This window comes from Pistacia vera, unplaced genomic scaffold (assembly GCF_008641045.1).
Source record: "Pistacia vera cultivar Batoury unplaced genomic scaffold, PisVer_v2 Contig940, whole genome shotgun sequence".
Classification (NCBI taxonomy): Eukaryota; Viridiplantae; Streptophyta; class Magnoliopsida; order Sapindales; family Anacardiaceae; genus Pistacia; species Pistacia vera.
The window spans coordinates 151,733-168,217 of NW_022196824.1; the positions used below are offsets into that span (position 1 = coordinate 151,733).

Consider the following 16,485-nt stretch of genomic DNA (forward strand, 5'->3'; position numbering starts at 1 on the left):
CCTCATTGATGTGTAAATAATAAGTTGTTATCACATTAAATGATATGTAACTTTAAATATGAATTTAAAGCATTGTTTGAAATTTACCGCATTAACTTTAATATAAAGTTTGTAACTCACTTTTAGTCCCAACTAATGTAACATGATTATTCATTATATTATTTTATCATCTATATAAAATTTTACACGAGATATAAATTTAAGGATATATATATTAAATAATATAACTCTAATATTAATGCTAAATCTATAAACTCTTTGCTAGTTATACGTAAAATAGAAATGTTAGTATGCTTTTCTAATTGTAATTGATTCGCTAATAGTCTTATTTTAGCTCATTCATATAAAATTAGATTGATTATTGATGTCATGTTTATATTTTCATTTCAATTTTTTTTTTTTTCATTTCAATTTGTTAATCCATAAAATAATGAGGTCATTTTTGACATTATGTCTAAATAAAGGGGTGCTGGAAACTAACTAGAACATTAGAGTTTAAATTCTGCTCGCGAGAACTACCCTTCAGAAATCGGGAATCCGATTCTGTCGTCAACCCTAAGCTGATAGTGATACGGGTAGTCGGGGTTTATTATTGACCCGTATACTACCATCCTTGCACCGCAAGCTCGTCAATGGGTTCATTGGACAACATGACCAAGCCATTCGAATCCTCACCCGACATGGAGAAGTTCCTTTGCGAACGGTTGCTTGACCCGACGCAACCAATATCGGAGCGGTTCCGAGCACTTTTCTCTCTTCGCAACCTCAAAGGTCCCGGCCCTCGCAATGCCCTTATAAGTGGTTCGTTCACTCTCTTAACTTTTTTTTTTTTTCCTCGGTTGATTTTCGTTCACTCGCTAAGCTGTGTTCTTTTCCGCCGGGTTGCAGCTACAAAGGATTCTTCAAATTTGTTGGCGCATGAGGCTGCATTTGCGCTGGGTCAAATGCAAGATATTGAAGCTATCCCTGCTTTGGAAGCAGTTTTGAATGATTTTTCTTTGCATCCAATCGTTCGTCATGAGGCAAGTTGCTATCTTTCTTTTGAATACTTTGTTTTTTGTTTTTTTTTTTTTTTTGTTACATTAGTTGTTTATATTATTTATATTGTTAATAATAGGCAGCGGAAGCGCTGGGTGCAATTGGTTTAGATGGCAATATTCCTATGTTGAAGAATAGTTTAGTTTTAGATCCAGCTGAGGAGGTTCGAGAGACATGTGAACTGGCACTTAAGCGAATTGAGGAATTAAAGACGTCCGGTGATGACAATGAATCATCTGTGGTAGAAAAATCTCCTTTCATGTCTGTTGACCCGGCTGCACCAACTTCATCATGTTCTTCTGTTGATGAGTTAAGGTCTGTTTTGTCTTAAGAAATTGATAGATTCATTTTGAAAACCTTGTTTAATGGTTAATTTGCTGACTGATGTTATTTGGTGTTAAGAGAAGTTCTTCTGGATGAAGCAAAAGGCATGTATGAACGATATGCAGCACTTTTTGCTCTTCGCAACAATGGTGGAGATGAAGCTGTTTCTGCTATAGTTGATTCTTTGGGCGCCAAAAGTGCCCTGCTGAAGCATGAGGTTTGTCAAGTTTAATCTAATCATTATATGCTACTTTGAGCCAGTGCCAGGGTTCCTGTGGGCGGATGTCAAATTGTAATTATTGATATCTACTCATTCATTGAATGTGGATGAAGATTTATTGGTGTAGCAATCTTTAGGAATTTGGCTGGAATTATTTTATTAACAAAGGACCTTTTGGTGAAGGTTAACTAGAGAGTGTTAATTTGAAACATGCCTTGCTTGATGTGGTTCCTTCCTCTAAATTTTCTGATCTTTAGATGTTCATGTTTGTGGTGACATGCAGGTTGCTTATGTTTTGGGCCAATTGCAAAACAAGGCTGCTTCGGCTGCACTTAGCAATATACTTGGGGATGCAAATGAGCATCCCATGGTCAGACATGAAGCTGCTGAAGCTCTTGGTTCCATTGCAGGTATTATTACTTTGCAATTTTTTTTTTTGGCTGAGTGCCTGATGCCTTCTTAGAACTTGATGATCAGACGAATTGTTGGTTGTGTGGAAGATACAGTTAGTACTAGTGTTCTATTCAGCAAAAGTTCCATGGCCCTTGACATCAAATATTATCAAGGCAAATACTTGATTGTCATTTAGTTTGATGAGATGTCTGGTTACGATGATTGACATCACATGCTTATAACTATTAGACTGAAGTTTGATGTCCAATCGAGCAGGATACTCAGTGGTACTCTGTTCTAGGAAAATAACATATTGATATTTGAAGTAAATCAGAGGTCATTATTGAGATTATATAACCCAACTGTGACAACTTATATTAATAACTATCTTACTGCATGCGTAATATGAATTACAGTTTTCTTACATTATTTTCACGACACTTTTTATGTTGAATGAAACTTGTAGTAGCAGATGTAAAATTTTTGTGTCTTTAATAAATTGTCCTTCCTAGTAATATTACATTCTCCTTCACTGAACCTTTCTCTTTTCTTGGGGTCAGTTTTTTATGCGCACATGCTTTAAAAACTTGTGCTTCTTATTGAACATTAGCTGTTTCCTTGTTTCGTTATCTAATTAAATTTTCATATGGGGCACTCTTATAGATGACCACAGTGTAGCACTTCTGGAGGAGTTTGCCAGGGATCCTGAACCTATTGTTTCACAGAGCTGTGAAGTTGCTCTGAGCATGTTGGAATATGAACGATTGGGAAAGTCATTCGAGGTATGGTCTTGAGATCCAAATTTAAAATTCACATTCATTGAATAAAAAACATATCTTCAGATTAATGACTTATTATTATATTTTTCTGCAGTACCTCTTCATGCAGGCTCCTGTAATGCAAGTGTGATCTATGTGGCATTTATTGAATATAGAAATTAAATGAAAGAAAAATATATTTGATAATGTATAATCATGAAATTGCGAGAGATGGATTGTAGAAGTATACTTGAACACTTGGTTTCTTACAATTTTGTTCCAGTAATTTATGCCTCAAACGGATAAGTTTACTGGAGGCAAAAGAGGATTATGGTGGTCATCTTAAATCGAAAAAAATAATTATCTTCTTCAGGTTTATGTATTACTCCTTGACTTTTTGTATGCAATTATAATTTTGGAAGATACTGATATTTTTCTTTTATCCTGATTATTGCCTGTTTATACCTTCTGTTTTTCGTTATTTTATAAATATTTTTCCAGCTCATGTTTGACCATATTATTATCATTTCCTATTTCTAAACTCAGACCTGCAAAGGAAGATGAATGTCTAAATTTGCTTCAGTTATCCTGTTCAAGAACCAACAAGAAGTTTGAAGAGATGAATTCGATATGAATTTCCAGTGTGTTAACATCTCTCTCCCAAACCTTTTCACTAGACCAGTTGACGAAGGAGCGTATATTAAGTTTTTCGCTGTAAATAAATCCTGACGAGTAAAATACTCACCAGCATATTGATCAGCCTCTTTGTAGCATTTACCTTGCCTATCTTGTCAGAATTGATGTTGTAGAATATTAATGCTCCCTAGAGTTGGAGAGTTTGCAGACCTAATATTATAGTAGAATGAAGACTTTTGTTGAGTAGATAAAACCCGCCCTCCCTTGATTTGGACATTTCTTGAGCACGAGAATTGTTAAATATGTTGTTGTGCTTTGGACAACTTGAAGAATTGAAGTTTCGGCTGCTCAACTTGATTTTTTTTTTTTTTTTTTTTTTTTTTTAAGCATCTTTCAGCTGTTTCATTCACCTAACTAAATTGCTTAACAAGCTCAGCTCAGGCGGGCAAGATTCAAGATTTCATATAGCACGATTGTACCTTCATTACCACGAGTTAGGCCTGCAATCGAATTGAACATGAACGAACATGTCCGTTCGAAAATCGTTTGATAAATATGTTCGATTGTTCGTGTTTGAACTCGAACGAATACAGGATGTGTGTTCATGTTTGTTAGATTAACAAAAAGCTCATTCATGTTCGTTTGACTAACTTGTAAATATCTGTTCGAATAACTCGTTCGATAATTTGTAAATACCTGTTCGAATAAAAAATATACACCAACTTTCCAATTCATGCTATAAAAAACAACTATACAATAATTTATAATTCATACCCATTTAATTCAATATTTAAAAATAAACCAGCTCTCTATCTATATTTATATTTTAAATAAATCAATAAAAACTCAGGAAATTAAAATAACTAACCATTATAAATAATAAAACTTCAAAATAAATTCAATAAAGCAATAAATTGTTCAAAACAAATTATGGGTTTGGACTTTGGATTTTTAAAATTTGGGCCGAGAAAATGTGGTGAACTTTGGATTTTCAAAACATATATATATATAATTTTGTGTATGTACAAAATTATTATTATACATATATTAATTATAAATTAAATATGTTTAATATGTTATGAAATTACCAAAATTATAGGTTATCATATATTTATTATCATTACATAAATTATCATAAATATTTTAAATGTTTACATATATATTTTGTATCAACACCCATAAATTCATAGTGAAATGATGGTTTATTATAATAAATTATCAATATATATGTGTGATTAATTTGTTATATATAATATGTAATTGTGTATATACAAAATTATTATCATACATATATTAATCATAGGTTACATATGTTATAAAATTATCAAAATTATAAGTTATCATATATTTATTATCTTTACATAAATTATCATAAATATTTTAAATGTTTATATATATATTTTGTATCAACACCCATAAATTTATAGTGGAATGAAAGTCTATTGTAATATATGATCAATATATATATATATATATATAATATTATTATTATTATCTACATATATATTTTGTATCAATACCTATAAATTCATAGAGATATGAAGGTTTATTGTAATATATGATCAATACAAATGTGTGATTAATTTAGGTTTAATTAAACTATTATATTATTAAATTTGTTATACTATACATCATTTGATTAATAATATGTTATAGTTATCATTTTACCATGTTATATTTATTATTTTATAATTGAAATGCTATCTTATAATATTTAATTATTGATTATTTGGAAAAAACGAAGTTATTATGTTATTGGATTTACTATATTATATATCACTTGATTATACAATCTATTATATTATTAAATTGTGATGCTATGTACATAATAATTTATTACTTTTTAATTAAAATGATATATACTTATATATTTAATTATTGATGACATTTAGAAAAAAAAAATCTAAACATATTATATATATAAGAAAACAAAAGTATCATAATATTTTATTATTGATTACCATTAAATTTTTTTTTTATCCACCTAAATTAAACATAATATAAAATGAAATAAAAAATTAAATATAATAATGCATAACATGTTTTTCGACCATAATCGAAGGATTGTTCACGAACGGATGGATCAGTCGAACGTATAATGTTCGCGAACATTATCGAACGAATAACCCCTTTCGAACTCGATCGAATGAATATCAAACTTTTCGTGAACATTATCGAACAGTAATTGAACAAACAACGAGTTTTCGTGAACTTTTCGGTTTGTTTTTAGCTCTACCACGATTGCCGATGGCATTGGTGTGAGAGAGTAAACTGAAAAATATAAAATTAAGACTTCTTAATAACTGTCTAAGAGTCATTGAAAAACAGGCAGGGGAATTAAACTTGACCGACATTGAATAATCAATAATTAAATAGTAAATTCATATAATTTTATAATCTATACATTTAAAGATTCTATACTAAAAATCAAATTAATAAATGTCCATTAAATGATATGACAATTCACAAATGCTAGTTTGCTACTCATTAGTATTTTATATGAATGAATTTATATAGTCTTTGTAAAAATCAATATTACTCTCCCAATTTTATCCTATATTTTCATCTCAAAAACGTGTTACTTGATAGACATTGTTTGTATCATTCAATTCAATTCATTACCGTTTTATCTATAATTCAATGACTATGTAATAACATATCACTTGATATATAAAAATATATGATAAATTTGAGAAAAAGTAATATTATTGCCTTGTAAATGTAATATTAGTATTGATATTTATGCATAAGGCACACACGTTCTTGCAGCAATTTCTTATTTTTTTTTTTTTTTGCACGTATATTTGTTTCAAAACCTGTTTCAATGAGCTCAAATTGTTTCATTGTCAATCAATTAACAATTGATATCTATTTTTTCAACACTTAAATTGACTTAAAAAAATGTGACTACGATAATAAAGACTTGAAATTTATATTTATAAAAAAAAAGACTTTTAAAATAAATAATTTTATGAATTACATATAATAATCCAAGAGGTGGATGTGAAAACCTAAACCAGTGAAGTAAAATAAGACAGTAAATATCGAATCAAGGGAAGGGGCGAGGCAAAGCGTATAAGAGAAGCCATTATAATCAAGATTCAAATAGGGGATCCCTTAACCCACACCTATATATGTACTAACGCGCGAGCCACCAGCCAATAAACGCAGAGTTTTAGTGAGAAGACTCATAATGGCGAACCCGCCAAAGCCCTGGAAGGTGGAGTATGCAAAATCAGCGCGGTCCTCTTGCAGAACTTGCAAGAGCAACATTGAGAAGGAGGCTTTTAGGCTTGGCAAAATGGTCCAGTCCTCCCATTTCGACGGCTTCATGCCTGTATATTCTTCTTTTCCCTATTTTGCCCTTCTTTTCACATTTCCCTCTTCTTCCATGCATTTTGTGTTTCTTTGCTTTCACTGCTTATTATATTCGTGTTCACTAGTTTTACATTATTGCAATGTTCGGTTTTAGGTATTTTGTTTTGTTTATTAATTCATAGTAACCAGTAAGTTTTTGTTGGTCGTTGAATGAAGAATTTTTGTATATTTCTCTGAAGGAAGTTGGCCCTAATATGAAGTAAAAATCAGTTTTTTTTTTTTTTTATATATATATATATTTTTGGTTTTTATGCCAAAAAAAAAAAAAAAAAAAGTCTGCGTGCTGAGTTATTTATCTAATTTACATTTAGTTAATCTGTGTGAAATGGGATTTTCTGTTGGCATTGTGCAAGAACTTTTTTTTTTCTTTGCTCTTGTATTACTTTATTCTTTTGTTTGTGGAGTATGATGAATGTTTTGATCTTCCTCACTCGCAGATGTGGAACCATGCCAATTGTGTATTGAAGAAAGCAAATCAGATAAAATCGTAAGTATCCCTTACTACTATAATTTTCCAATATATAATCCCAAGAGATGCCTCGAATAACTTTTGTTTCTTATTTGTGCTTTTAGCCTAGACGATGTTGAAGGGTTAGAATCACTTCGATGGGAAGACCAGCAAAAAATTAGAAAATATGTGGAGGGTGGTGGACCTTCAAATAAGACTGCTGTCACTACTATCGAATATGGTATTGAAGTTTCACAAACCTCTCGTGCTACTTGCAAGGACTGCAACCAAAAAATTATGAAAGGAGAGGTGGGTTTTATTTTTTCTTTTTTATTAAATGATAATTCATCTATCCCATTTTAAGGAAATTATTATTCTGTAGATGGATTGATGTCCATATCTTGGATTTTGCAATTTGATAACAATTCTATAAACTTAGCTATATCTTGCAGAAGTTGATTGTGGAATCAAAATGTTTTCTAGTTTCTGTACTTGCATTAGCACATGGAAATGTATATTATCAAACAATTAGAATGGGTAATTGATATAGTTTGTTTATATCACGTTAATGTTTGAGTAATGCAAAAATTACTTGAAGATTTCTTTTATTGTGTTGTAAGGTTCGTGTATCTTCCAAGCCCAATGGTCAAGGGGCTAGAGGTCTAGCATGGCATCATGCCAATTGTTTATTGAAAGTGTCTCCATCTGTCCAATTGGAAAAACTGTCTGGATGGGAAAGCCTATCAGTTTCTGATCAGGCAGCTGTTTGTGCCCTGGTTAAGAAGGTTCCATCTACTGCTAAGAGTGGTATGAAGTTCATGTGTTATATTTTTTGATGATGTTGTAGTGCCGCCTGATATATAGTTTTACTGGTTTTTGTCCCTTTATCTTTGTACTTGTTTGTTTAGGCACAAAAGCTGAGGAACAACAGGATAAAGATATGCCCCAACAATCAACATCAAAAGCTGGTACAAAACGTAAAAATATTGGTATTGATCAGAGGTCAAAGGTTGCTAAGGCTGAAGGAGATGTGTCAACAGGCAAGGCTGCATCCATGAAGAATTCTAACAACAGGCTGGATGAACACACGTCTGATTTGACAAGTAAGCTGGAAGTCCAGAGTAAAGAACTGTGGGCTCTAAAAGATGATCTTAAGAAACATGTGACTACAAAGGAGCTAAAGGACATGCTTGACATCAATGATCAAGAATCCACAGGATCTGAACTTGATTTGCGTGACCGTTGGTAATTTCTTGGTGCTGCATTTTATTGGCATGTACTTTCAGAAGTCCTTTTGTTGAATTCCCATTTTAATCTATCATCTGGTATGAGCTTTCTTGTCAATGTTTCTTTAATTTTTATGATCAAGTGGATTTTTCTATGGTTGCTATAACTGTAGTGAGTTAGGCACTGTTACATACACACATACGCCTCTTGATTTTACACAAATTATGACACGAGCAGCTCCGTTTGATTTTAGCCCTATATGTATTATCTAAGAGTGGAAAATTGATTGGCTAACCAGTCATTAGTTGTTATACAGCACTACAACGCCAGCATTGATATCTAAAACTTAAAATTTGAAAGTTGACAAAGTTTGTATTATTATGATTCTTGTTTAGTGCTGATGGGATGATGTTTGGAGCACTTGGTCACTGCCCACTTTGTTCAAGTTCTCTTCGTTATTCTGGAGGCATGTATCGGTGCAATGGCTACCAGTCTGCATGGAGCAAGTGTTCTTACTCTACTTGTGAACCAGAACGTTTTAAAGGGAAGTGGAAAGTACCAGAAGGGACAGATAATGAATATCTTAGCAAGGTATTCAACTTAGATTTACGTGAGATTTTAATCTAAGCAAACTTTGACTTCAGTTTACCATGTTGGTTGCAGTGGTTTAAAACACAAAAGAGTAAAAAACCTGTCCGAGTCCTGCCTCCTCCGACATCAAACAATCCTTCTGCAAGCCAAGCTACTAATGCCACATCTCAGCCTTTTAAGGGTGAAACTTTGGGGGATCTTAAAGTTTCTATTTCTAGATTACCTAAGGAATCCACGGTCTGGTCTTTTTATCCTTTTTTATATGTCAATGATTAAATTTTAGTTGAAAGTATCTGATTACTATGGTTTCAGAATATCACATGATAAAATTTATGGTTTGAGTTCAATTCATGGAGGGGTTTCTCTGCAGGAAGAATGGAAGAGAAAAATTGAGGAAGCTGGTGGACAGGTTCATGCAAAGATTAAGAAAGGTTTGTTCCTGTTACCTTGGATTTTGAATCAAACTTGTCCCTCTTCATATATAGTTTGTTGCTGTAGATATAGACATGTTGTTAGTTGTTACTTAAAAAGGCATATTGCAGATACTAATTGCTTAATTGTGGGTGGAGAGCTGGAGGATCAAGATGCTGAGATGAGGAAGGCAAGGTAAAACTTCTTTTTGTAGTTCTTGCTTTAGTATATTTTTTCTTTAGTTTATTTAAGTCTGACTGGGAATGATTTCGCTGGCAGGAGGATGAAAATACCAATTGTTAGGGAGGATTACTTGGTTGAATGTTTTAAAAAACAAAAGAAGCTTTCGTTTGATCTTTACAAAGTTGAAGCCATTGGCGAGAGTTCTAGTATGGTCACAATCAAAGTAAAAGGTCGAAGTGCTGTGCATGAAGCTTCAGGTCTGCAGGATACGGGTCACATTCTTGAGGATGGGAAAAGTGTCTATAACACAACTTTGAACATGTCTGATTTATCTACTGGTGTTAACAGGTGGGCCAATTTTATCCCATCTATCTTCTTGGTTTTATAGTATTTTTGTTCTTTTACTTGAAATTATGTCACATAAAAATTTCAGTTATGAACTGCAACAACTTCTACTTTTCAGAACTAAGCTCTAGATCTGAACAATGCTTTCCCCTATATATCTTTATCTTGTCTTTGGCTTAAGGCATATATTTAATGCCAGAGTGCACTGGATTTGTGCTGCTTTGCCTTTTTAAATTCCTATATTGCTGTCTTTTTCCTCTTAAGTTTCCTTTTGAATGAATGCTGACTTGTATCTGATTGATATGTCAAGTTACTATATCCTGCAAATTATCCAAGATGATAGAGGGTCGGACTGTTATGTGTTTCGTAAATGGGGCCGAGTGGGAAATGAGAAGATTGGTGGGAGCAAACTGGAAGAGTTTTCAAAATCAGATGCAATCTGTGATTTCAAACGTTTGTTTCTTGAGAAGACTGGGAATCCATGGGAAGCGTGGGAACAAAAACAAAACTTCGAGAAGAAACCTGGCAGATTCTTCCCATTGGATATTGTATTGCATAACTCTCTCTCTCTCTCTCCCTAACCACCCCCCCTTCTCCTCTTCACACACACAAAAGAAAAAGCACATCCCCAGATGCGACTGCTCCTGGTTTAGGTGCTTGTTGCTAGTTTCTTATTTTCATTATGAATTTCTTATATTTGCAGGATTATGGAGTTAACAAACAGGTGTCAAAGAGGAAACAGACTGATGCTGACAGCAAACTTGCACCTCCTTTAGTAGAGTTAATGAAGATGCTCTTTAATGTCGAAACATATAGGTCAAAAAAATTTTTTTGACGTCTGGTTTCTTATTTTGTATTCTTTTATATAATTTATATTTCTCAAAGAGCAAATTTTAAGTTTTGCAGAGCTGCTATGTTGGAGTTTGAGATTAACATGTCAGAAATGCCACTGGGGAAACTGAGCAAAAATAATATCCAAAAGGGTATTTACCTGTAAAAATTACATTTATTTGAGTTTTTAAAATTAATTTATTGCATTAACTAAATAGAATTTGGTGGCCTGTTTACTGATGCCTTGTATGTTTTCTCTTTTTCCAGGTTTTGAGGCATTAACGGAGATTCAAAATTTACTAAATAACAATGCATTTGATCCTTCTGTCAAAGAAAGCCTGATAGTTGATGCCAGCAATAGATTCTTTACTGTGATCCCTTCTATTCATCCACATGTTATACGGCATGAAGATGATTTTAAGTCAAAGGTACTGATTTGCTACTCTTGGATACTTTTTTGATATATTTGCAATGAGGTGATAGCAGTTGCATTAAGGAGGCTCATAAGAGAAAATTGGGTTGTAAGCCAATTAGAACTGATTGAATTAGATATTGCCTAAATCACTTCGCTGGCAGTCCTTTAAATTACTGTTTTACAAAGAAATTTCTTTAGGATCTGAAAATTTATCAATTTCTTCATCTGTCATAAACAATTTCTGCACGGGGCGCATTCTAGAAAGTTGGGTTGTAAGCTTGTCTAAACCTCTTTTCTCTGGAAGTTCTATAAATGACTTTTGCAAAAAAATTTCTTTAGAATCTGAAAATTTATCAATCTCTTTATCTTTCATAAGCATTTCCTGCTAAGGGGATTGATACTGATTTCTTTCTGACTGATATGAAAATTACTGAAGTTGAATTGTTTTTGGCTGCTTTCCAAGGATGCCTTTGGGAACTTGACGTCATATTATCCAAGTTGTATGGTTTTTGTTTTGGTTTCCAGTTTTTACGACTTTGCTAGTCAATAGAACTTCTGTTAACTGGCTGCTGCATCCGTTTGTCATGTGATTGTAGCATTAATATTCTAAAGATTGACAACTCAACTATATGTGCTTGTGATTTTTGAACTCCCAAATTAAGCATTGTATTGGACAAGCTCAAGAGTTGCTTGTTTTAAACAATAAAGGAAAGGTTCATTAAGTCATATTCTAGAAACAATAAAAGGTTTGTGCACAAAGTGAGATGTCTATATTGCCCAAGAATATACTTGAGAGCACAAAATAAAGTCTGAAAGTAATAGCCATGCCTTCTGGTTCTTATGTCAAACTTTGTAGCCACAAATGGGAACTTGTTAGAGATTAATTTTGCTGTTCTATGACACTGTGTACAGAGGTCAGGATTTTGGATTATATATACTTGGATACTTTTTCTGTCATACTATGGGATTTATATTAGGCCGTAACTGAACTATGCAGATCTCTACTTCTTCTGCCTCATGCAGTTTTTTCTTTGACCAACAATATTTTGTTTGTGCTTCTATGGTAGGTGAAAATGCTGGAAGCTCTCCAGGACATTGAAATAGCTTCAAGATTAGTAGGTTTTGATGTTGATAGTGATGACTCCCTTGATGAGAAATATCAGAAGCTTTGTTGTGATATTGCTCCTCTTCCTCATGATGGTGAAGATTATCAGTTGATTGAGAAGTATCTTCTTACAACTCATGCTCCTACACATACGGTGGGTTTAGTCTTAGATTATCTTGAACCCTGAGAACTTACTTTGCTGGTGATGACTTTTTGTTGGTTGGTTTACATATATGACATTCTGGACTTTTATGATATCCTCAGGATTGGTCTCTTGAACTTGAAGACGTTTTTTCACTTGAAAGGGAAGGAGAATTTGATAAGTTTTCTCCTTATCGACAAAAGCTTAACAATAGAATGCTCCTCTGGCATGGTAAGTTGCAATTAATTTACAGAAAATTAAAGAGAAAACACTTCTGCAGTTAAGTGTGATGTGTTATATTCTACTTTGTCTGCTGTAAAATTTTCCCACTCTGCAGGTTCTCGGTTGACTAATTTTGTGGGAATACTTAGCCAAGGACTGAGAATAGCGCCTCCTGAAGCACCAGCAACTGGCTATATGGTTTTCTCACTCTCCCACTGTTTGTGTGTGTGTGTGTGTGTGTGTGTTCATGTGCACGTGTTTGTGTGTGTGTTTTTGTGTTCAGGTGTATCTGCACATCTGAATCTGGTTTATCTACCGACCATACTGCAAGACTAACTTTTGAATAATCTTTCAAAATAGTTTGGCAAGGGGATATACTTTGCTGACCTGGTCAGTAAAAGTGCTCAGTATTGCTACACTGATAAGAAAAATCCTGTGGGCCTAATGCTTCTAGTGAAGTAGCTTTGGGAGAGGTCCACACACTCAAGAAGGCAGAAGTGAGTTATCCTAATTCTTAATGTTTCCCTGCATTGTTATGTGGAGTCTATTGGGTGGTTGTGTGTGTGTTTTTTTTTTTTTTTTTTAAATTTTTTTATTGTGTCACATTTGTCTATTGAGATATTTACTTTCAATTAGGAGTTTTAGTGCTCACAGTCTTACCGGTTTCATGTTATATCCACATGGGTATTTCCAAATGGTCTGTTAATTTAGCTTGTGCTTGATAACATTGTTTGTGCACTCATTTATTGTGTTCCTATAACAATTATAACTTATGTATGCAACTATATCATTTTGTGTGTTATTCTGTATTATAATGAACACATTTTATTTAATCAGAAGTTTGGCCCAGTATGATGTGTAGCGTGTGAGAGAAATAATTTCGCAATGCTTATGTTTCCATACCAGCTCTTCTTCATAGTAATTTCTTTCTGCTCTGTGATTCAGTATATGGATAAACCTCCTGAAGGAAAGCACTGTACCAAAGGACTAGGGAAGAAAGTACCGCAGGAATCGGAATATGTGAAGTGGAGAGATGATGTAACTGTTCCTTGTGGCAAACCAGTTCCATCCAGAATCAAGGCCTCTGAGCTTATGTACAATGAGTATATTGTTTATAATACAGCTCAAGTAAGTTCAAGTTTCAATTTTTCTTCTCATTTTATTTCTTATAACTTTAGTATGGTAAAATTTTGCTATTTAGTCTTTTGATTTGTCTATTATTAAATATAATTAAATAGTCATGTATAAGTAGTACTAACAGTAAAATATGGAAGGATATTTTTTTCTGCTGCAGTGGGCATTAGCAGATATTCTTACCGTGCATCGTCCAAGTTATTTTTGGGTTGTTACCCGGTCACATAATCAATTTTCAAAAGTGATCAACCGTTTATTTATTTTTTGTTTATGTATTTGACAGGTTAAGATGCAGTTCTTATTGAAGGTGAGGTTCCATCACAAGAGATGAGAACAGTAAATGATGTTTAACTACATTATGGGAAAGGGTTATGACTTATGACAGTAAGTTTTCGAGGATTTAATGTGTATTGATGCAGTATGTGTTGATAAGATCTCAGTTTTGGGGTTGGCTTAGGATATTTCCAACCTCTAGTTTTGAATATTATGTAAATAGTGCTGCAATGGAGTAAATGTTCTTTTTTGGGTTTGAACTTTGAAGAGAGTGCCCTCTTGTTTAATCAGTTGGCTTACTTCTGCTCCTCTAATATGAAGGTCCTTAACCTTGTTAATACAGTTCTACTTTTACACACTCATACTCTGTTAGAACTTATTTCCGTCTTACAGCTACAGCTGCCCATACTGATCATGTAATCAGTTGGCTAAGCTTTTATAGGGTTTTCAAATTAATTACAGTTTTATACTAATTTTAATCTTTAGTGTTAAGTCGAATTGAACCAAGTTTGCTATTGCTCCAACAGTGTGGGTGAGGGATTTACCTTTATTTGTTTGAACTTGGTAATGATAAGAAGAAATAGTAATGTGTGGAAGTTAGGGGCATTACCACGAAGGATATTTTTTCTAGAATTTAGACCACCGTAGTTGAGTTGAAGAGAGAATGACTTGTGCAATCAATGAGAAAACGTGTAATGATACATTGGAATAGATATAAGCACAATTGAATACATAATAGTCCATACATTGAAGAAAAAAAATGCAAANTCATCCAAGTTATTTTTGGGTTGTTACCCGGTCACATAATCAATTTTCAAAAGTGATCAACCGTTTATTTATTCTTTGTTTATGTATTTGACAGGTTAAGATGCAGTTCTTATTGAAGGTGAGGTTCCATCACAAGAGATGAGAACAGTAAATGATGTTTAACTACATTATGGGAAAGGGTTATGACAGTAAGTTTTTGAGGATTTAATGTGTATTGATGCAGTATGTGTTGATAAGATCTCAGTTTTGGGGTTGGCTTAGGATATTTCCAACCTCTAGTTTTGAATATTATGTAAATAGTGTTGCAATGGAGTAAATGTTCTTTTTTGTGTTTGAACTTTGAAGAGAGTGCCCTCTTGTTTAATCAGTTGGCTTACTTCTGCTCCTCTAATATGAAGGTCCTTAACCTTGTTAATACAGTTCTACTTTTACACACTCATACTCTGTTAGAACTTATTTCCGTCTTACAGCTACAGCTGCCCATACTGATCATGTAATCAGTTGGCTAAGCTTTTATAGGGTTTTCAAATTAATTACAGTTTTATACTAATTTTAATCTTTAGTGTTAAGTCGAATTGAACCAAGTTTGCTATTGCTCCAACAGTGTGGGTGAGGGATTTACCTTTATTTGTTTGAACTTTGTAATGATAAGAAGAAATAGTAATGTGTGGAAGTTTGGGGCATTACCACGAAGGATATTTTTTCTAGAATGTAGACCACCGTAGTTGAGTTGAAGAGAGAATGACTTGTGCAATCAATGAGAAAACGTGTAATGATACATTGGAATAGATATAAGCACAATTGAATACATAATAGTCCATACAGTGAAGAAAAAAATGCAAAATAAAACAAATGAGAGAAAAAATAACAATATGTAAACTAACATATTAGGATAAGTTGGTAGCATATTCAATTTAGGGCAATGATCAAATGTACTCCATGATAGGAATAAGCTTGCTTTTACAATTAAATCAACATAACATACGATACGATTGGAGGGCTGGTGTGTTATTATCAACCTAGTAGTACTTGCAGATTTGAATACATGTGTATGTGGTAACTAGTGCATTTAAATATCTGACTACCAATGAGACATGTTTTATTCAAACTTCAACTGTGGAGACATAATTTACCTTTATAAAATTAATGCACCCCAAAAGTTATGCCAGTGAGATAATGATGCCGGCGTGGTGGGTAAAAACTTTAATTCTGATGTAGAAAAATGAAAAATCTTGTGGGCAGGCTGCATGTGTGCCATGTGCATGGATGATGGTGTATATTGACTTGAAAATAAATGGAGGTTATGTCATGGAAACTTGGAGTTTTTGGCAGAGAATTGGAGTTATATGATGAAGAAGTAGAGCATATGAGTATGACATGGGAACGTGCTTTTTGGTGCAAAAACAGCCATTTTCCTTTGTTAAAGATGACGATCCCCACTCATGCTGTTTACCCTACCCTTTCGCCTTTTTAACATGATGAAATCAGATGCATTACACTTGAAGCTTCTTTTTTGAAGATACGTGGCTTCTCTGTTTCTTCTTAGCTTCAACATCTTTCACGTGTGCTGATGCAAACATCATAATTAATACTTCTAATTCTCTTCTTTGAGTTGCATTTTCTCTGTTATCAATCATTCTTCT

The 16,485-nt window shown here is 33.2% G+C and overlaps 2 protein-coding genes across 2 annotated transcripts; both read left to right on the forward strand.

Moving 5' to 3' along the window:
- Positions 1–495: 495 nt before the first annotated feature.
- Positions 496–3,105, forward strand: LOC116120648 (deoxyhypusine hydroxylase). Its single transcript, XM_031406613.1, has 7 exons — positions 496–801; positions 889–1,022; positions 1,118–1,353; positions 1,441–1,579; positions 1,866–1,992; positions 2,639–2,757; positions 2,849–3,105. Exons 1-7 carry the CDS (start codon positions 633–635, stop codon positions 2,882–2,884), a joined length of 960 nt encoding a protein of 319 aa, XP_031262473.1. The 5' UTR covers positions 496–632; the 3' UTR covers positions 2,885–3,105.
- Positions 3,106–6,485: 3,380 nt separating this feature from the next.
- Positions 6,486–14,194, forward strand: LOC116120663 (poly [ADP-ribose] polymerase 1). Its single transcript, XM_031406637.1, is given in 21 exon segments — positions 6,486–6,706; positions 7,185–7,234; positions 7,321–7,504; positions 7,816–8,002; positions 8,104–8,440; positions 8,818–9,013; positions 9,086–9,250; positions 9,384–9,444; positions 9,556–9,619; positions 9,704–9,955; positions 10,263–10,500; positions 10,656–10,768; positions 10,859–10,935; positions 11,051–11,211; positions 12,266–12,457; positions 12,568–12,676; positions 12,783–12,865; positions 13,028–13,115; positions 13,118–13,164; positions 13,613–13,795; positions 14,085–14,194. Coding segments are annotated over 21 exon segments (2,979 nt in total). The 5' UTR covers positions 6,486–6,562; the 3' UTR covers positions 14,133–14,194.
- The last annotated feature ends 2,291 nt before the right edge of the window (positions 14,195–16,485 follow it).